Source organism: Topomyia yanbarensis, chromosome 2, assembly GCF_030247195.1.
Source record: "Topomyia yanbarensis strain Yona2022 chromosome 2, ASM3024719v1, whole genome shotgun sequence".
In the NCBI taxonomy this organism is placed as follows: Eukaryota; Metazoa; Arthropoda; class Insecta; order Diptera; family Culicidae; genus Topomyia; species Topomyia yanbarensis.
In genome coordinates, this window is record NC_080671.1 from 408330117 (window position 1) to 408352673 (window position 22557).

The window sequence follows — 22557 nt, forward strand, 5'->3', positions numbered from 1 at the left end:
ATTTTTATCTCACACCTATTTTATTGGCCAGCAGTGTATCTACAAGAAACTTCTTCGAATACTACCTATCTATTATAATACATTGAAGACCCGATTTGATCAGCCCCCAATTTTACCAGCCTTATATGGAAATATGTTTGATGGGCTCTAGCAGAGCTGAAATTTCAGTGCTTAGTTCTCAGCCGCGTTGAGAATTTGAGTAAACGCTATTGAGTTTGAATTTGTTTTTCGAATGTTTTGATTCAGCACAACATGTATAACCCCTTTAAGAAAATTCAGTTTTCCCTACACAATGCATTGATTGAAGAATTTTCATGTTATTAACGGAGCATTAGCAATAATTCGTTTGTATTTCTATTTTATGTGCCCTTTTTCCGCTTTTCCATTAAGTTGGTTTAACCTTTGAGATTTCCTGCACTGATATATCCTATGCTAATTTGAGTGATTCCTATCCCATGTAGTAAGTGTTATCAAAAACATCGCGAAGCATCAAGTTCTAAATGTTCTTAATCGATATAATACCCAAAGAAAGCGATAAGTATTATAAGAAATGTATCATCACACTGTTAGGTGGATTTGAAGGGGTTTTCATGTAAAATTAAACGGAATACGGTTATGTTTCGTCATTTCGTAAGTTACGGTTTGTTAATTTGTGTCATTTTTGCAATTACGTCTACTATAAAAATCAATTTTTTTGGTGCGTCTGCCAAAAGCTGATTGGTCAAGCTGACAGCGCAATAACCAAAATTTCAGTAATCTGTATTATTTAAAGCTTGCTAATTGTGCTGTGAATTTGAAAACTACATTGCAGAATTTTCCGCAAAGAGAATCTGTCGAACGGCTAAATTTAAATTGTTAAGCTTACAGTATTTGGTATTGAGGTTAGAGTTAATTGATGAGTTTGGTATTGAGGTTAGAGTTAATTGATCAATCTGGCAGAAGTTAAAACCATTCAACTGCATCATACTTCACATCAAGTACTAATTGTATTGAAGGACATTACCCAAACGGAATCATTCGTTTCACAAAACAATATGCAGCACGCCACTGAATGCGGCGACTTTAAAATCAGCATTCTCGTATATATTAACAATGATTCAATAGAAGTTCGCTTACATGACTTATCCCCGCGCACCCCTGACATCGTGATTAAGAAATACCTGTCAAGATACGGAGAAGATGATTCTGTCACAGCTGATACTTGAAGGAACCTCTTCCCAGGTGTTCCAAATGGTATTCGTGAGGTGAGAATGCATCCGACTAAACGAAATCCCTTCATACGTGACCATTATATGCAGATCTACCAAAAATGGGGCTTTTAATCAAAGAACGCTGGTCACGCATCCAGGGCAGATTCCCACGTGCAAATTCTGTAATGAGAAACTGCACCACGGAGAACCTTGCGCAGAAGCAGCTAAGGAATAAGCACGCGATCATCTTATGCTAAGGCTCCAATTATTTAACGCCAAGAGGACTAATAACCTAAGAGAATTTAAACAGGCCTGCAAGATATTTGTGACGCAGATGCCTTTGAATTTATACAGACGGAAAAGCATATACGGAAGTGAAGTAAGATTGAAGGAATCTCTCTTGAGTGAAAACTATTATCGAAAGATATCTGCTCGTAAACCTTCCACACTACAAAAGATATGGTGGGCCATCCCAGCAAAAGAAGCACAAACGGTTGGAAATCCAATATATACAGTAGGGTGTCCCAAAATGACATCATGTTAAAAAAGTCATCGGGCTCACTTCTTAAATGAAAGGTTAGGGTATTAGGACCACTTTCTTCTTCGGAGTGAGTTTGCTAAAACGCTTCCTACTGGTGGCGACTTTTGATTTTTTGAAAAATGGGCCGATTTTGGATAAAATTTCAAATTTATGCCTGTTGAAGCGGTCCTGCACTGTCTTAGATATTTATTCAGCATTTTTTATTTTTTTGGAGATCCAAACGGAGAAGTTTGGTTAGTTAGTTTGTACAAATTTGGAATTATAAGAGCGGCAGAGCCATTAAAACTTAGTAAAAAGTAAAATTTTTGGCGTTTTTCAGTATTTTTTCTTCAAAACTGGGTATCTACAAAATTTTAAAAGAACAGAAAACACTTTATATAGTTGAGCCGAATTCAGGGGCGTAATTTTGCTGAAGAAAGTGTATAGCTACGGCCAATGGGGTATAAGTTATTTACGTTTTTGTTAAATAGCCTTTTGACATTTTATGATATTCATAAAAAATAACACTGTTCTGTAAAATAAAACAACTTAAGTGGGCTTAGTCCGCATATTATTTTTCGGAAAATAGAAGGAAAATGCTCAAAAATGGCATTTTTCGATTGTCTCTCGTACATCAGAATCGGTTTTTATGAGCATTTGACGATTTTTTTATAAAATATTTTCTATACTAATAGCCACCTAGCGGGTTTGAAAATAGCTAAAATTAAACAAATATGTCCGTTTAATGGCAAGTTATGGCGTATATTTGAAGGCTGAATTGATTAACGTACTTACATTTTGTCTTATTTTCATGTAAGGAACTTTGAAGTGGAGAAAAATGCAGAAGAGTGAGGTGAGTTTTGAAAAACTGATATTTACTGTTTAGATCACATAATTCCGAAATAGTCAAATTTGGGGCAAATATCCTCTAAAAAGTTTTACAACAGAATAGAGTGCATCTTCTGACACAATCGTTTTGTTGAAGATGCCTCCTAAAAGCGTTTATGGAGAATTAACTCTTCAAAAAATAATTAGAGACTTGGCGTCATTAGCAAAGTTAATATTTTTATAATTTAAGTTACAAAAAAATCATCAGATGCTCATTAAACCTCGTCCTGACATACTAAAGACGAACAGAAAACGTCATTTTTCATAATTTTCTTTCTATTTTTCGAAAAACAATGTGTGGTCAAAGCACATTTGAACTGATCTACTTTTTGGAACAGCATTATTTTTGATAAATTGCTAAAAATGTCAAAGGTTATCTAACAAAAACTTAAATAACTCATACCCCATTAGCCATAGCTATACACTTTCTTCAGCAAAATTACGCCCCTGAATTCGGCTCAACTATATAAAGTGTTTTCTGTACTTTTAAAATTTTGTAGATACCCAGTTTTGAAGAAAAAATACTGAAAAACACCAAAAATTTCACTTTTTACAAAGTTTTAATGGCCCTGCCGCTCTTATAATTCCAAATTTGTACAAACTAACTAACCAAACTTCTCCGTTTGGATCTCCAGAAAAATAAAAAATGAAAAAAAATCTAAGACAGTTCAGGACCACTTCAACAGGCATAAATTTGAAATTTTATCCAAAATCGTCCCATTTTTCAAAAAATCAAAAGTCGCCACCAGTAGGAAGCGTTTTAGCAAACTAACTCCGAAGAAGAAAGTGGTCCTAATACCCTAACCTTTCATTTAAGAAGTGAGCCCGATGACTTTTTTAACATGATGTCATTTTGGGACACCCTGTATATCCTGTATATTACAGGAACAAACATTCGCTTAACTAAAACTATGTCCAATTTCTGCAAGCCAACAACCAGTACCAGCAACAAAGAAGCGAACGCCGAAGAGGACAGATTCACAATAGTGATTAATCAGAATCAGAAACAGACAAGAACCACCGACCGTGAACATCAAGAAAGCAGTACCGATGACGAAATGGATGTGACAATACCGCATGAGAAGTCAGACTAATTGATCCATAGTAGAGTGCACCGAACAACGCAGATTCACCACCAAAAAAGAAGATCTCACAGTGACTTATGACCGTATTCCACGCTTTTCTAAACTTTCTTCCTTTAACATTTTGCTCTTCCTTGAGTATTATGGCTGTTAAAATTGAAAAATATTCGGAACACTTGGACCGTCAGGTCCGTACCTCTTGCAAATTTCCAGCTTTGAAGTTTTAGATTCGCATAGCCTATTGATGCAGACATAGAAGTGAAGATGGAGATGATCACGTAGGGATTCTGGTGAGTGTCAGCGCAACACCGAGTTGATACGATAGTGTTGCGATTTATATGACAGAACTGTATTATGTAATCTTGAATTTACCCTGAATAATCAACACCATTCGTGGGATTTCGGATAATGTGAAAAAGAGAAGAGCTAAATTTGGATATTTATCGCCTATGAGAAGATGTAGATAAGGATCATTTAGAAGTGATCACGGCATTCCAATACAACCCGATCATGTTCGTTGGAGGATACTTCTCAGGTCCGGCGAGAATCCAAAAACAGAGATCTGGCGTATCCAACATGTAGTGATTGGAGTCTGGACTAATGCCCTCAGTTGAACTAATAAAAACGTGACGCTCATATTCACTAATCAACACGTTCCATGGTGACATGACCTGGAACTCAAGTGATATGGGGAAACGGACTCTCTTCTACCATCTGTACCATACACTAAAAATTAAGCATCAGATTCACGGTCTGCGCGCGATCATTCAAGAATACACGCTCTACAGCATTATAAAATCAAAATTATACACGCGAAGTCACATACACGTGACAAACACGTTAATATACAAATGCTTGAGCCCTTCGCGATCATCCACGGCACCTGTACCCGCGATCTCGTAAACATGATAACATCCCGGTGATAAAGTGAATGTCTCAGCTCCTATAAATTTTCAAACGCGGTCTCAAGCGTGAACCTAAAAACTCCCGCACTCGCACGATCATGAATCGGTCACTTCCGGATGTTTCTATCCTTGATATCAGCAGGCTAGGTCCATGCCTTCAATTGGATCAATTAAAAAAAAGAAAGCTATCATATCCACTGGACACCACGTTCCATGGCGACATGACTGAGCACTCTAGTGATATGGGGTAACTTACTCCCTGTCAGAATGTGAATTGTACACCGAAAACTAACTATCAGAATGAAGGTCCGCGTGACCATCCAAGAACGCACGCGTATATAGGAATGGCCGTGTTTACAAAATCCAGTCTTGTACACGCGAAGTCACATGAATGCGAGCACTCGTGACAAACACGTTAATATACGAACGCTTAAGCCCTTCGCGATGAACAACGCACATCTACGTTCGCGATTGCGCATACTTTATAACACCCCGGTAATAAGGAGAACGTTTTAGCACTCACGAAGTTTCAAACGCTGTCTCAAACGTGAACCTACAAACGTCCGTTTTCGCGCGCTCATGAATCGGTCACGTCCGGAAACCATTACCCTCTGTCCTAATAACTTAGGTTCATACATTCAGTAGGACCAATCGAAAAATAAAGCTCATAGCAACTAGACAACAGATGGAAGCGATATCACCGGGAACTCTAGTGATATGGAAGATCTCACTCTCTTTTAGCATCTTATTCGTACACCAAAAATAAAGTATTAGGTTCACGGTCAGCGCGATCATCCAAGAACACGCGAATATGCGAAAGGCTCACGGTTACAAAATAGAATTTATACACGCGAAGTTACATACACGTTAGCACACGCGACATACAAACGCACACGCGATCGAACACGTCAGCGCACAAATGCTCGAGCTCTTCGCGATGATACACGCGATCGCGAGTCCCTACGCCCGTACATACCTGAACTGTACAATGAATATCACATTCAGAATCACGGCCCGCTACAAGTGGCCTAAAGCAGTGTTTTAGTGGGCGCCATTCGCCTGTCTCGTCTGCAAATTGTAGTATGTGATTCCGACGGGGAGCCCTTCCGAGAACCTAGCTCTACAGCTCCAGTAGAACAACTCTCGAAAAAAAATTGTTTCATTGCACCACATATTGAACTATTATCGTTCAAAAGTTATGCTCACTTTTTCAACAAAAATGGGGTTCTTTGGAATACCCATATCACTCATTGGGACAAACAAAAATAGTTCTTTTCGATTACATATAAGATCATGATTCGAGGTATAATTATGCAACCTACGCAATAAGTTTTAAGTTGTCCCAAGGGCACTTTCGTGTAAAATTAAAACTACAAAAGTTATAAACCGAAAAACCGTTTTTTAAGGAACACCATAAAGCTTACATTTGGATTTGTCGTGCAATGGAATGTATAAAAGATAGAGCGTGCGTGTCTTCTACAAATTTGTCTGTTCTATAACTTTATCGAAGACAGCCAAACTCTATCTCGAACCGTTGAAAAGTTCGATTTTAAATCTTGCTAAAACAAAAACCACTCTAGCTTCTGTTTAGATGCAAAGAAGGGCCTTGTAAAGTACAACAACTTTGCTTAACATACAGTAAGGCTGAGTTATTAAGTATTAGCAAAAAGTTAAAATTCCTGCTAAATTTACATACTAGACGCCTGTGCACTGTGGACCTGGAATTGATTAGCGCCGTCCGCAATTCTTTTGTTTATTCTAGTTTGCACATGTTCTGTCAAAATACGAAGTAAAATGTCACTATCATATCGATCTAGGGTTATGCACCTTATATGTTATGTACAGAACCAACTGAAACTACACTGTTAAGAAAAAATACCTCAATTTGAGTTCTTTTGTGCAATATGAATTACCAAAAGAATTAAATATTTAATCTCAGCAGCGATTAAAACTATAGCCGCGGATTGAGCTATTTATACCTGACTGGTATTCTGCCCTTAAGGCACAAAATTGGTTTGATCCAATATTTGCCGTTTGGGAATATATCTCGCGTGTTTTTTTGTAAACGGCCAATAAGCATACTGTCAAAATTCACTTTGAGAAAAAATTCCAGACAAACCGTAACTCGTCAAGACTGGATGTTATCGTTTTATGAAAGAGAAAAGTTTTCTCTTTCGTTTACTGCTATGATTTATAATCGGCGAATCATCGTTTGTCTAGAAATTCCTCTCAAAGTGGATTTTGACAGCATGCTTATTGGCCCTTTTCAAAAAAAAAAACGCGAGATATATATTATAGGTTCTTGACATTTGGTTCCCAGGCCAAAAAACAAGCGTTCGGTTTCGCTTTCTCGTCAGCAAACCAGAGCTTCTGGCTGTGCTTCCCTGGGACATCACTCGGGACTTGTTGTGAGTTGCTTGAGGCATCATATAAGTCGTGTGGTTTTTTTGATATAGTGTGTGACTAGTGCTAATTTGAGTACTAATTTAGATACGTCGTCCAACAAGTTGGTGCTAGTTACTGACGAGATGTATTCGGCGCACAAAAATTCAATTTAATTTGAGTCCTTTTTACTCAATTTTGAGTAGTGTTCAATATGGTAAATTTAGGTATACCGCCTTGAATGTAGTTTCCATTTTATCACTACACAAATCTCATCTTATCGCTATTATACATAAATTTCTGTTGGATTTACCTACTTTTGGGTATAGCGTTAACATCTTAAGAATATTTAAAAGAAAGATCCTGACCGAGTCAAATTTATCTTTTGTTTTTGATAATATTAAGTGTAAGTAATATTCTAAACTCAAAGAAGTCTCAATTCAAGTTGAGAGAACGTAACGTTCTATGTGTTGTATATTGTACAAATTAATAGAACACCAACTAAAAATTTTCTAAATTCGTCGTCTTCGTTTTGAAAATTGTCGAAATTATTCTTAATAACCAATTAAAAACAGAAACCACATGACTAAAATGCAGTTGACACTACGCAAAGCATTACCGTCACAATCACGCTATCATTGACGAATCTCTTCCAAACATGCGAAACAGCTGATCAAACGTTCCAACTGTCGCATGGTGCACGTTTGTCCCAAAACAACTTCATATGAGAGTCACTCACTGTCTCACGTGTCTGCCGGCCGTTGCTCGCGTCAACGGTGCACTCGATCTCCTCTCGCGAACTCACTCTCCCAGCATAGACAGCAACACTTTCAAGTCGAGGGCACCCATTTTCACGGGAAAGCAAACGAAAGCCACTCCACAATTATGTGTGCTGGAATTTTCCTGCTCGTGCCGATCGACAGCTACGACGGCGAGATGAAATGTGAGAAAGAGCGAGAGAGGCACGAATCAAAGTTTGAAGAGATAAAGAGAGTGAAATTTTCTTCTTTTGCTGTGTTGGGTGCGCGCCCGTTTTATGCTTCAGCCTCCCCCAGCTGGGTGTGGATGGAGCAAAAGCAGCTGAGCTGAAAAAGATGCATCTTGAGCTCAGCACAACATCTCGGAATCGGAGCAGCCGCCGGAGCATAGCGTGTGCTGCTGAAGCCGGAGAGCGTACCGAAAGGTACACGGGCGCACACGGTGAGCAGCAGCAGCAGCACAGAAGCAGCAACTTCGATGGGGTCTCTTGTTTTCCATTTCGGTATCCCCCCATATAAAATGCCCCCGGCGCATAAGCCATGGTTTAGTCCGATTTTTAGCCTTGCCCTGTGAACATTCCCGTGAACAGTAGTAGTATCTTTCTGGCTCTCTTTTCCGGTGATTGGTTTGCAACGATTCATAACAAGGAAAATTCAGTGGAAAAGCGCAGTGTATGTGGTGATTTTTTTTGCCGTTGCATCGTTTCAAAGTTTTGTTTTCGGTGTGAAGATAACTTTTTTTGGAACGCAATCAGCGGCAGCCTGGTTTCTTGGTTCGGTTAGTTTTTGTTTGTTTGTTTGCTGCCCGTTGGTTTCTTTTTGGATGCAGCAACTATATGAGCGAGCATATCGAGCACGGACAGATTTAGAGACGACGACGGGTGCAATGGACTTATTGCGAGTGTTGGTTCTTGGTACCGTTTTTCCCCCGCGGTCTGCAGTGTGGACTAAATTTCCACTCCGGCCGGGTGCAGTGCCGCGAAGTGAATTGAAGTTACTTTTGCTGCTGCTTCCCTCGTGTTCTAGCGGTGGCGCGGTGCTGCTCTGCTTGTAATAAACACCGTGCGGGACGAAGATGGTTTATTTCCGAGCACCAGTGAAGAACCAATAAAAAGCAAACGATTTAGAGTGAAAATTAGTGTGTATTTTGGGACGGACGTTTAGATACAAACTATCTTTCGTCGGCGTTTTATGTGGCGTTGAAAAACATAGAACAAGGCTGTGACTGAACGGTTTTTGAAGTGGACGGTTGGAAGAAAAATCAGAGATTTCGAGGAATTGCAACGTGTATGGAAGTGGTGGAGAAGTGACTGATATTTAAGATGGATGCAAATGAGTGCTGATGGATTTGCTGCGATGTGGTGAAAGATTTCTTGTGCACGGTCTGCTGCTGATACTGGATTTTGGGACATTTTGAATACCGCTAGAATACGTACTATGCTGTTGTTTTAAGTTTGAACTGATTTATTGACTCGGTCACCCATGGCTACAGTTCGAGCGAACAGTGGACGGACGAGTTGTCAGGTTCAATTGGAATATCGGATTTTGGCACTTTCGCTTTGTTTTCATTTTCGCGAGTAAATGTTTCAACAGGCCAAGGCTTGCAATAGGTACATGTTATCATTTAATCAAGGTGGTGCATCTATAAATAAAACGAACACATGCACAAGATTGGATAACTGGTATCAGGTGTAGGTCAAAATTTTATCTATTTGAAGATAATTCGCTACGCTTGGGTGGTCTTGCACGTGATAGTGCGACATGAATGAAACAGTTTTTCAAAATTTAGCGAATATTCGACTAAAATTATATCGGATCAGCATGGAACATAGAATTGTTTCGTTTTTGTTTGCATTCTGGCTGTCGTGTGAATTAACGACAACTAAAATATACATCGAGCGAGTCCATTTTTGTAGTGTTCCGGTGTAAAAATTAAAATCTCGTTTCACTATTACATTGAACTCTCCTCAACTTCTGGCTAAGTTTACAAAAAATGAACATAGGTTGGGCTGTCGAGTGAAGTAATGAAATTATGAAAATATTGGGTAATTGTTTTCTTACAGACACTGATGGTGTATTGAGCTTAATTACTGCCAGCTATGCTACCCCTACATCTGCACACAGGAGAAATTCGTTGATATTATTATGATAAATAAAAATCACGATTTCGTGAACTAAACGATTTATGAAAGTCGTGACCAAGTTCCTGATATTATGAATAAAATAAGCCTCGCATTGATTATAATATTTGCGTTTCGACTTCGTCTCATCAGAATCCGACAATAACTTAGTTAAAGGTCAATTTGTGTTCCTGAGCAAACTCTTAATCAGGCGTTATGTCCCGCAGGTAAAGCTCTTTTTAATTTTAGCCTTTTAGCCTTAGGGTCATTCGCCTCTTTTTCGGGTTAGAAAAATCTCTTCGGAAAAATTTCTAACCCTATGTGCGGGGCTGGGAATTGAACCCAGGTGGGTTGTGCACAAGGCTATCGATTTATCAACTACGCTATGCCCGTCCCCTGGTAAAGAAGCTCAGTTTCAGCTGATGAGAACTAATTAAATCGAAACATTTGGTTTGGTATAGCAAGCCAACGCAAAATGTACTACGCTATATTTCTTCTTAGAGTTATAATATACTTAAGTTAGTGTCGGATTCTGATGAGACGATGTCGAAACGCAAATATTATAACTGATTTAGTTATAGGTTTTATGCTTTTCACACGCAAAGATGGTTTTAGACAATTTTCTCCTTAATAGACAGAAAAAAGTTTTTACTAAAATTGTTCTCCACTAAGGACATATCCCAAGCTGAAATTATAATTTAATAGCACACTACAAGTGTATTCTAAGTTTTAATACTTGTCTTGAGGTCTTCAAGAGTATCAAAACCTGAATTGTTATTAGGAATATTGCATAATGAAGCCTCGTATTCATGAAACTTTTTGTGTTTTAGAAGAATTAGCTCACATCAAAAATATAAAAGGCATTACATTCGAATGTTTTAGTCAGGATTTAGTTAGATTTGTGTTCATATTTTCTGGATTCTGGTCACAATTTTCGTAATTTATCTGCACGTTTTCGTGATATTTTATTATTGAGCTTACTTTCGTATTTAACACGATGAGTAATGTGCTTCATGTTCATGATATGTATTAGCAGTTTTGTCAGGATATTTGTAATTTCTCTTCGACTTATCGTGTTATTTTTTATTATAATCGGGTTTTCCACTCGTAGTAACATGACAATTCGAACTAGATCACGAAAGTGTAACTGATTCGCTGGATATTAGTTCTGTGAATTGGGTCCGCGACGTTTGGCATAAATACGTTAGGCATAAGTACGTTAGGCATAATGGACAATTGGCGTAATATACGTTAAGCATAATGGACGATTGGCATAATGTACGTTAGGCATAATGAAGGATAGGCATAATTCACAAAAATACAAAAATAAGGCAAGGCTTTCGTTAGAGATTTCGTTTGTTTTTTAGGTTAGGAAAAAATGACGCATTGCTATACCATACCTTCGCATAACTCTAGCGAGAGACTCCAAAATGATAAATACCAAGCGAGATATTTAACCCTTACATGTGTAGAGCTTTTTTTTCTATTTTTCTGTATACGGGATGAAGAAAACATCTCTTCATTTTTGATACAAGCAAATTCTTAGCCTTTTAGATGTATTACCAATATAGCTGCATCCAAATATTTAAAAAAAAAGCAAAATAATGAGCAGACTGTTGTAACGGCATTTAATTGGCAAGGGACTGGAAGGTGAAGTATATTTTTCAATATTAAGAGCCATAGTACTCAAGGGAGAGCAAGGAATTGAAGATCGGTTCCGACAGCATGAAATACAAAGTTACTTTACGCTCGTCCGGGCATACCACAGACTTATGTGATTCGCATTTCTAGTGCCAAAAAATCCTGACTCCTGCGGTAGCAGACAAAGGGTTAAGTCGCCGGGAAACTCTAAGCTTGCTCATATGACCCTTTCCACACTTTTTTAAACTTTCTTCCTTCAACTCCTTGCTCTATCTTGAGTACTAAGGCTCTTAATAATGAAAAAATATACTTCATCTTCCAGTCCCTTGCTAATTAAATGCCGTTACAACATTTAACAAATTGACTCAATAAGCTGTTAACAAAAATAATGGGAAAAATTAATGAATAGACATTAATTTTGGATCCAATGGAAACTGGCAGTGTTATGTACAGGAGCCACATTAGGCTACGGATTCTACGTTTGTGACGATACTTTTTTCGTTTCGGTAACTCATCACAGTACAGGAATAAACTCTCTCACATCAAAGAGTTTCCGTAGTTCTATTTGTGATGGCCTCGAGAATACAGCCACTGTGCTTAAGAATATGGGAGATAATCAATATAGAACCAGCAATAATCGTATATTCGTTGAATGAATTAGTAAATTGCATCATTCTTCCTTTCATGAGCTGTTCTTCTAGGTTATATATTTTCTTCTTGGACAATTACACCATGCATGCATGAACAACTAGTCTAAGTTAATCCCTTTTTTCTAGCGTTCACAGGGTTCAAGAAACACGAAAAAGTCGCTTTGAAAGACGCTTCTTTCGCAGTCCTGGAAGCTGCTCAATATTTATCTTCCGGTTCTAAGCACAATTCTCCTAGAAAATTTTCAATATTATATATGCAAAGAAAAGATCGTCGAAGAAGCGCTTTAGCAGTTTTCAATAATAATGGAAAATAATGTAGATATATCAAAATTTCATTTATCAACGTTAACTGTCAATATCTCTGGTGGTACTACTCCAGCAGAGTTATATCAGACTAATAGCAATAACTTCAGTTCTGAGTTCTAATAGTCCCAGTTACTGGTCTTCCTTGTTTTGTGAGTAAATTCTGCCTAAATCAAAAGTTTTAGAAGCTTAAAAACGTTTTCGTTTACAAACAACATGGGGGGTTGATGTGTTTCATTCATACAAAATAGACTGATTTTAAACAAGAGTATTTAGCCCATTTTAGAGATGTGCAATTTGTTTATTCGTTCAATCGATGTTCATTTGTTCTGCATATTTTATTTGAGTGAAGATTTCTTGAGGTATATACAATAGAATAAAATGTTGATCTAGTTTTGTCAGCTTCCAAAGTAATTCAAAAATTTTTAAACATTTGCGCTCTTACCACCCGAGGCTGTCATCACCAAAAAGTCATTTCCTTAAAGGATACTTCAATATAATAATTTATGCCTAACGTCCAATATGCCAATCGTCCATTATGCCTAACGTCCATTATGCCTAACGTATATTATGCCTAATGTCCATTATGCCAATCGTCTTTATGCCTAACGTCCATTATGCCTAACGTACGTCTGCCTGGCGTCCGTATGCCTAACGTATTTATGCCTAATGGGGTACACCCCTGTGAATTATATCGCGAATACGATTTGTGGTTCTATAATGTATTGTTGGTGCTCAGCGAAGTTTTCGTTTTCTGTCCATACATCACACTGAACTTTTATCAAATGAATAACGATGTTCGAGGTCCTAATATTTTTCTTATATCTGCAACTCGTACCTGTTACTGGTCGCTAGCAGCTGGACATAACTATATGATTTTCCATGAAAAGAAACGTGGACCAAAAATGATTTCACGAATAATATTCACGTGAAAATTTCATGACCATGTGAAAAGTTGAGTGAAATTGAAAATGATTAGGAATATCTTCTAACTATCACCAGCACGCAAGATAGACCGTGACTATTGTACTAGGAAACATGAATGAGTTCACGTATCCATGAATAATATTTCATGATTTTGTGGACTATTTCACTAGCATAAATGGTGTGCTGCAACTAATATATCAGGATTCATGAACCAGGTTTAGAATTCATGAATATTTTATGATTTTTTATCATTCACATGAATGTATTAGCTCCATGTGCAGATATCACATCGTACTTAGAGTGTCGATTTCTAAAAATATTCGACGATATTAGAAAATTTTGGAGAATCCTATTTGACCTGAAAAAACTTGGTTTTTAAGAAATTTGCAGTCAAATGAAGAAACATTTTTAATCCACTTTGTGTTTACTTTAAACAAATTAAACTGGAAATACAGTAGACCCAACAACCCAACCCAACTAGAGGACGCGTATACTGATTTTCTTCGAGCGAATATCAAATTTTGTTCCTTGACTCTGAGCTACTGTATGTGTTTTAAGTCAAGTACCTTGGAGGTATACTGCTCACTGCTCAGATCGAGCTCAGAGTCAAGAAAGCGGGCAGTGTAGACAAACTTTCCGGAAAACTTGGGGTCTCCAACCCAAGTTCGTCTATTGGATTTAAACGACAATTGCGCGTCGTTCAATACTGTCATATGGATGCCTTGTGTGGTAGATGCAGTGACGATTCAGTCAAAGCTCAATCATCTCTAAAGAATGGCGCTTATGGTATTGAATGGTGTATTCACAGCAACTCCGATTAGGGCTTTTGAAGCGATTTTGAATATTTAACTTCTACATATTCTATATCTATCTATCTATCTATCTATATATATATAAAAGTCAAAGTTTGTATTTATATGATTTATAGACTCCTAAACGGCATAACCGATTTCCGTGAAAATTTATACACAGTAGGCATTTGTTATGGGGCGTGTTTGTGTACTATTAGTTGGAGATTAAATGCCCGCCAGATGGCGCTTTGAAACAAATTGTGTTTTCCACCTATTTCGTTGAAAATCGCAGCAACGCGCGATGGGTATTAGCTAGTCTATCTATCTATATATATATATATATATATATATATATATATATATATATATATATATATATATATATATATATATATATATATATATATATATATATATATATATATATATATATATATATATATATATATATATATATATATATATATATATATATATATATATATATATATATATATATATATATATATATATATATATATATATATATATATATATATATATATATATATATATATATATATATATATATATATATATATATATATATATATATATATATATATATATATATATATATATATATATATATATATATATATATATATATATATATATATATATATATATATATATATATATATATATATATATATATATATATATATATATATATATATATATATATATATATATATAAAAGTCAAAGTTTGTATGTATATGATTTATAGACTCCCAAACGGCTTAACCGATTTCCGTAAAAATTTGCACACAGTAGGTATTTGGTATGGGGCGTGTTTGTGTGGTACTCATATTTCGTTGAACGTCGCAGCAACGCGCGGCGGATATTAGCTAGTACATTATATATCTTGAACAAGAAGCATAGAACATAGACTCTTTCGAACAGTAATCATGTTGATTACCGGTCATAAAGGACTGTTGTCACAAATGGTTGCATGGGATGAGGAAATTCTTGCTCCTAGAGGTATTACACTCACATATAGTTTTCCTTACAGGACATTCCATGTGAAGTTTTCCTCTCGAAATGAGATGTTGTCTGGCTACTTGGAGAGACCACAACAAACGCAAGTGAACTGTTACACTGACGGCTCTCTGATGGATGGACGAGCTGGTGCAGGTGTCTACTGTCGTGAAGTAAGATTGAAACAATCTCACTCGCTAGGGAGATACTATACCGTATTCCAAGCAGAAATCTTAGCGATTATCTGCGGGGTACAATCGGCTCTTTCTACAGAGCTTGTCTGGCCAAGCTATAAATTTCTGCTCCGTTAGTCAGGCTGCAATCAAGACCCTTAGCTCGGACAAATCACGGTCCAAGCTAGTGATTGCATGCCGAAATCTAATCAAAGAACTTAGCATACTAACAACCTCGTTTGGGTGCCCGGTATTGGTGGTAGTGAAAGGGCGAAGAATTGGCTAGATCAGGTGTATAGATTGACTTTGTTGATCCTGAGTCTGCTTTGCCAATTTTAACTAGTTAGATAAAGGAAAAGATGCGTTATTGGGCTTCAACCGAGCAATTGCACCTATCGGCTCAATCTACAAACTTGTCGTCAAACTCAATTATCACATGGCTACTATTTCGCGCACTGAGTCATTTTCATGTGATTATTATGAATCCGACTACGGAACCTCATATCATCTGATATGCAACTGGCCAGCAGTAACGCAATTGCGAGTTTGTGTGTGCTTCAACTTTATCAAGATTCAAAATTTTGCGTTCACTGGACAAAGTTATGAATTTTTATATAAAATGTATGAAAAAATACATGTATTTCTCATATAAAACTTCAAACGCTTTTGGGCACGTATTAATATGGTCCAATTTCGCTCCATTTTTAAAAAATGTTAATACATTTTTGGACAAAATCACATCACAAAAACAGCTGCCACTCTAATACATATACGCTAGCGTCGCGTGGTGACTGTCCCCTCAATTAAAACAATTCTTGTTTGCTTGGCCTTGTGAACAACTTTGCTGAAGACGCAAACAACGGAGGTCGTTGAAAAGACGAAATAAACCAAGTTAACAATGTGCAGCTTCTTTGTCGGAAAGTAGAACAGAAATCATGAAAGCTAACATTTTCCTGTTCGTCTCTAGTATGTCAGTATTAATTTTTATAAGAATTTGAAGATTGTTTTTTGTTTTATCGGTTTTACAATTATAAATCTTCTCAAAATAAAACGGCAGGTAAGAAGAGATTTATCCTGTACATTTCAGTGCTTCACTTGCTTAGATATTTCATAAACATTCTTGTTCTTATGTTATGAATTTTCAAAGTGTTGAAGAGTAGTATAAATGTTGAGGAATAGTGTTTACAGTCAAGATCACATAGTTTCTAAACCGTCAACTTTGAGAGTTTAGAATCTTCGAAGAAGTTTTACAGCATAATATAGTCCATCTTTTGAATAATCCCCCACGAAATGATTATGGAGAACAAATCTAGTCTTCGGGAAAGTTATTTGTGTTAGAATTTTAACAACTTTACTGAAGACACCAAGTCTATACATATGTTTTTGAACAGTTACGGCTTCATAACTATTTGTAGGAGGTTTCTTCACCATAATTATATTATCTTAAGATGCGCTGTATTATGTTGTAAAACTTCTATGATATTGAAGTTACCAATACTCCTGATGATCTTCAAGCACTCATTGTAATCCATCCTGACCTACTAGAAGCAAATGGAATTCCATTTCCATCATTTGCGTTTTACTCGAAAAACAGTGTTTGGTTTCAGCACGCTCAAGTTGACGACCAGTTTAATTTAGATTTTCATATTTTGAACAAATCTAGCATCCAAGGAATCCATCATTAGATTTGAACAATTAAAATTTATCGTTATTCAACAGCTTTTGTTGAGAGAATTCTAGCCTCTAAAAATTTCCAAGTGGACAAAAAATCGAGTCAGATCAACAGGTATAAAACTGTGACCGACTAATTTCCTACGCACCCGTCTGCTATTTACCTAACCTGGCATCGTTTTTGTCTCTTCAATCTGCCCAGACAAAAAAAAAACGAATTCTCACAGGGCCCCTGGGTCGATTCGCAGTCCCACCAGGAGCATCTGTTTCAAATTTGAGCCAGATCGTACAAGTCTAGCTACCGGACCAACGTAGTTGAAATTTGTAGGGTTTTTCAACAATTTACATGGAGAAAACACGTTAGCTCGCATTTTCAGCGCTAGGTGGCACTGTATGTATCAGTACAAACGAAAAGAAAAGAAGGATAATTTTATTGCCTACAACTTTGTCAAAGACTGCGAATAAATACAGGTTTATCATATGAAGTTATTAAAATTTTAACGCGGTGCACAGTGGCTGGAGGCTGGCCAAAACCTCAAAAATTTATTTTTGAAATATTGATATTTTATATTTTCCCTAAATTTCCCATGTATTGAATGATGTATATTCAAAATTTTATGATCATCGGATAAGAACACGATTTTTAACATGAGTTTAAACGTAGAAAAGTCTGGATTTTTTAATGATTTTCATTTCCGAACCCACCATTGCTCTGTTAACTTCAAATGCATGTTGCTCTTTTGATTTTGTTGTGATTTTGGCACAACTAGTTTCATTGTGTAGAGGAACAAAAGAACTTGGTTAGTGAATAAAATATATTTGGTAAACTTGCTTGGAACTATGATTTTTTAATTTAAATATGTTTGAGGTGTTCAGATCAAAAATACTTTTTTCACTAATTTATTCTGTGCAAATTTCGGAACGGTCAAATAGTATACATTCTATGGGAAATAACCTCTACTTTTCGAATATCATGGTCTCGTTCTGCGCCTAGGTGCGCAAAAAGGTTTAAGGAGATTTTGAAGCTTTGTTGCTGATATGGAGGCGCATGGTGTTTTGTGTAAAATAGTTAGACAATCTACAGTAAACCAACACGTTATACAATGGATTTAAAGTAGTGTTCTTCATTTTTTATGATATTGCTGACATTGGTGAACAGTAACGGAAGATTTATCATGAAAACGGGATCATAGTTATAAGAAAGGTTCAATGACACTGTATGGAAAAATGCATTTAATATTTTACGACTTTTGACATAAAAAATGAGCTCAGCACCTCAAAATTAGCTTAAATTGTGATTTTCAGCCGAATTAGGTAACATTTGAGGTTTTGTCAGACTTTTGTTTGAAGACACGCCACTGTGCGGTGGTGTCTGAGTCAGTTTTGCAATGGTTGTAACTGTGGTGGTGAATCAGTAGTCGATTCCCACGAACTTTATTTTTTTTTTGCGAAATATTGTTTTAGTTTATCAGAATGCTATATTTGGTACCACATTCGTATTTGATAAGAGTCATCTTTTGATTACTATGTGGTGAAATATGGAAATAATGTTTTGTAATCAAAATATGACTCACATCATGTACTAAAATAGGGTCCAAATATACGATCCAGGTAAACCAAACCATTATTTTGCAAACAAATAAAGTCCGTAGGAATCGACTACTTATTCACCATTATGTACTAACTCAGACATCACATTTTTAAAATTATTTTAACTTCTCCTACTAAAGATGGATTTATTCTCAGTTTTTGACAAAGTTGTAGTAAATAAAATTATTTTTTCTTATTTTCACCTAGCGGTGAAAATGCGTGCTAGTGGATTTTCTCTACGTAAATTATTGAAAAATTCCACATAAACTTTAACTATTTTGATCCGATAGCTAGACTTTTCCGAATTGATTTAAATTTGGAACAGGCACTCCTGATGGGACAAGGAATCGACTAAGGGGTGGGCCGTTAGGTGTAATATTTTTTCTTGTGACTCTAGTGGGGCGCATGTTTAGAAGATTTTAGTGGAATACGTCTTTTCTACAATTTTGTAGAAGAGTCAAAATTTGTCAAACGGGGTGAGGTGAAATCATGATTATGAAAAGCATTAGCATTTGAAGTTTTGAGCTTGTTTATTTTGAAAAAAAATACTAAGGCCCTAGTTGATCGATTTCAACGAACTAACTAGCAATGTAATTGGTGTAAGGCATAGATTGTTTATGATTTGTTCGGATCCGAAAAGTTACTATTTTATATATTTTTCTAACATTTCTAGATAACAAAATGAAATAAAAAGGTGTTCTTTTGGTCGAAAAAACCACATATATTACATTCAGTACCTAACAACATGTCGCCGAGAAAAAATGATCCACCATTTGTAGCACAGAACGTCGCTGCACATGTATTTCAAACAACGGATTGAATGCGTGAGCAATTTTCGTTGCCACGACCTCGCATGAACCAACTGTCTGTTGCAGCTTTTGCCGGATTATCAAACGATAATAAATGGAAGCGCGGCAAGCAAGCGTAGCAAACATTTATTCAGTCTATAACTTTGAAATTAAAGCGATGATATATGCATATTTAAAAATTCATAGAAATGCGAAGAAAATAAGATTATTTTACTTATATCAATATTGAATTCAACAAAATGACGGATTTCCACAAAATTTCAAAGAACTTTTTGTATAATTGGAAAATTGCAATTGCAAACTCGGGATAATGGGGTCAAACATAAAATCCTCATATCAAAATAAATTGGTTGAATTGACCCGTTTCCCATGTTATACGAGGATTTGTGCTTGATTCCTGAAGATCCTCATACAACCTATTAGATTTGAAATAACCTTGGAAATTGAACAAAAATACGTTCGAGTGACGGCGCCGGTGGTTGAGTGGTAAGCGTGACAGTTGGTGTGGATTCAATCCCAACCGAGGTCGTTGAGATTTTTCTAAGGTGAAAAAATCTGTGGTCACATCTTGCTTCGGAAGGGAAGTAAAACCGCAGTCCAATTTCTGGCGTCGGTAAAGAAGATGTAAAATCCAACTTCTATACTCACTAACAAATATCCCCTCCTCCCGTGATACGTGTGGAGTGCGCAGTAGTATGCCTCTAGCAAAAGCAAGTATCGGACTAACATTCCTTCTTTTTCTTTTCGCGATCTACGTTCGGGCCTGGCCGACGCCGGTATTGATCAATAAAACACTTTAGGATTACCAGGAGTTGCACATTGAAAAATGTTTCGCTATTCCCAAGCATAATTATCTACTGATTCCCTGTGCAACTTCAGGTAGTCCAAGTCGATAACGGAGTAGCAGCCAGGGGTGGTCACACAAGCTCAAGCTCAATAATCTTGAAAAACGCTCCAAAATACGTTCAATCGTTTGTTATCTTCTATCTGCAAAATTTCTGCAGATGTGTTACTTGTGATGTTTCTAATGTAGGAACCTCTACCAATTAACAGTATATGCTAGTAATTCCCTGAGCTCAAATAAATGTTAACGCTTGATACGAGTTCCTTCACGCACCCCATTAAAAATCTCTTTTCGTTGCGTAGGCGGAATTCGAGTTGCACAAAGAGCCTATATTTACAATAGATGATATATTATTTAGAGACGAAACGCATCAGAATTTCCCCTTTTCCCGTGAACTATTACATCAAACCTACGCGCATTTCTGTCTGCGCCGTGCCGCATCGCTGAACCACATACCGCGCATCGTCCCGCCAAGATGGCACAATTCCTTAACCCACATCAACACGGAATGTCTTGTTCGTGTTCTACTCTTGCTCCCTTACTTGCATGGCTGAAGCTTCTTTTTTTCGCCAGCTGATCCCAGCCTCATAACTACCATCGCCGCCGCTGCAGCCGTTATTCAACGCATAAACTTTTCTCATCCACTGACACCACCCGCCACCAACGGATCAGCTGGTGGTATTCATACCACAGCAAATACCATCATCGCAATTCCTAGCCTACTCTCGTTATCAGTCACAACATGATGGCTAATTTGTTATCTGCGTTAAAAGCCGCTTCACTTGACAGCAAATCTGAAAATCAAGAGTGAGAGAAGAGAGTGCAAAAACTTGCGTCAACTCTCTCACGTGACGTGACGTGTTGCCCAAGTAAGCTTTTGGGGAATCACCTCCCGCACAAAAATTCTGACTGTTGTCGTCTGGATCTGCGTGTGTGTATGTGTGTGGGTGGGTGGTTGGAGTTTGCACCATCTGATCGGTTGACTGCTGAGTTGCACATTGCATTCCCGGAGCGTTGCACTCGATGGGGGGATGAGTTGTTTTACGAAGTTAAAGCTTGTAAAGGTGTAACGACTTCATCATATGCGAGCGAGACTGATGCTTCTCCAATATTGCGGTAGTTTGTGCGGAAATTCTCCCCGCTGAGTATGCTTTTCGCGATGGTGTAAGTTTCGCAAGAACGAACGTACGTGCTGCGATCGGTGGGGATGCTGGGAATTTTCTCGCTCTTCCGATATGTTGTGCAGCGTAGGAACTCTCGCTTCTGCGGAACAACATTGTTGCTTCCGGGGGTTCTCTTTTGTACGATAATGAAACTGGGCAGAGATGCTAGTTCTGAGAAATTAAGCAACTTTCGTTTTAACGTTTGGGTTTAGAGTATAATCTTGTATTTTAAATGCAGTAGCAAATAATACTTTTTGGATTGAGTGGAAGGTGGGTGGATGGCAAAACAAATTAATTATCTTTTATGAAAACATTATAAGCGGAAATTGTTCTGAAATCTGACAGCACTGAGCATTACCGTCGGGCACAATATTCACATTCATCTCAATCGTGAGAGCGAATTCTAGCCTCATCCAGTAGAATCACTAAACTCGTTCAAGGACTCGACGATTGAAAACCACAAACACAGAGCAGTGTAATAGCGGTGGAAAAAGTGCAGTGAATTGCAGCAAATCTCTGATTTTTCTTCGTTTTGGATGCCCTGAGTCGACCGTAAACATCCCCCGGCATCCACCAGGTTCTTGACTTCACCGATTCCCATTACAGATTAACATTTTCAGTGTGAAAACGAAAAAAATCAGCGGAAAACACAAACGCAACGGAGAGAAAACAGAAATTAGTGCGCTGAAAATCGATAAAAGCAAAGATTCCCCACCGCGCGCTGCTGCTAACGAAGAGGCCAACAAAAAAGTGTGTTAAATCGAAAGTGCATTGAGCTTTTGTCTGGTCTGGTTTTTCACCGAAATTCGTTTTCGGTTTCGCGTTAATTTTGAGTTTACCGATCCCGGTAACCATCACCAGCCTCACCATAGCCGCGAAAAGCATGGCCACATATGCAGCATTCAAACACGTTGAACTCTACAACGTTGGAAACGCAAAAAAGAGGTAAGATATTTTCGCTAATGGGGTGGTGCACCACCGACGGAAAGAAAAGATAATGCACACGGGAAAGAAAATGCATCGCTCCCGTTTTTGTTCGATCGGTCGGTCGTTCGACTGGCCTTGGCCTGACAGGGTGCATTGAGATGTATAGCCTCTTTTCGAATGGATGTATTGATTCGAATTTACA

The 22557-nt window shown here is 37.4% G+C and overlaps 1 protein-coding gene across 5 annotated transcripts in view; it reads left to right on the forward strand.

The window, feature by feature from the left end:
• Positions 1-8242: 8242 nt before the first annotated feature.
• Positions 8243-22557, forward strand: part of LOC131685046 (microtubule-associated protein Jupiter) — a 181006-nt gene continuing 166691 nt past the window's right edge. For all 5 annotated transcript variants that reach the window (XM_058968430.1, XM_058968431.1, XM_058968432.1 and 2 more), the window contains exons 1-2: positions 8243-8397; positions 22035-22373. In XM_058968430.1, the coding sequence (XP_058824413.1) occupies positions 22312-22373 (62 nt within the window). In that variant the 5' untranslated portion in view covers positions 8243-8397; positions 22035-22311. The remainder of the gene's footprint in view (positions 8398-22034; positions 22374-22557) is intronic.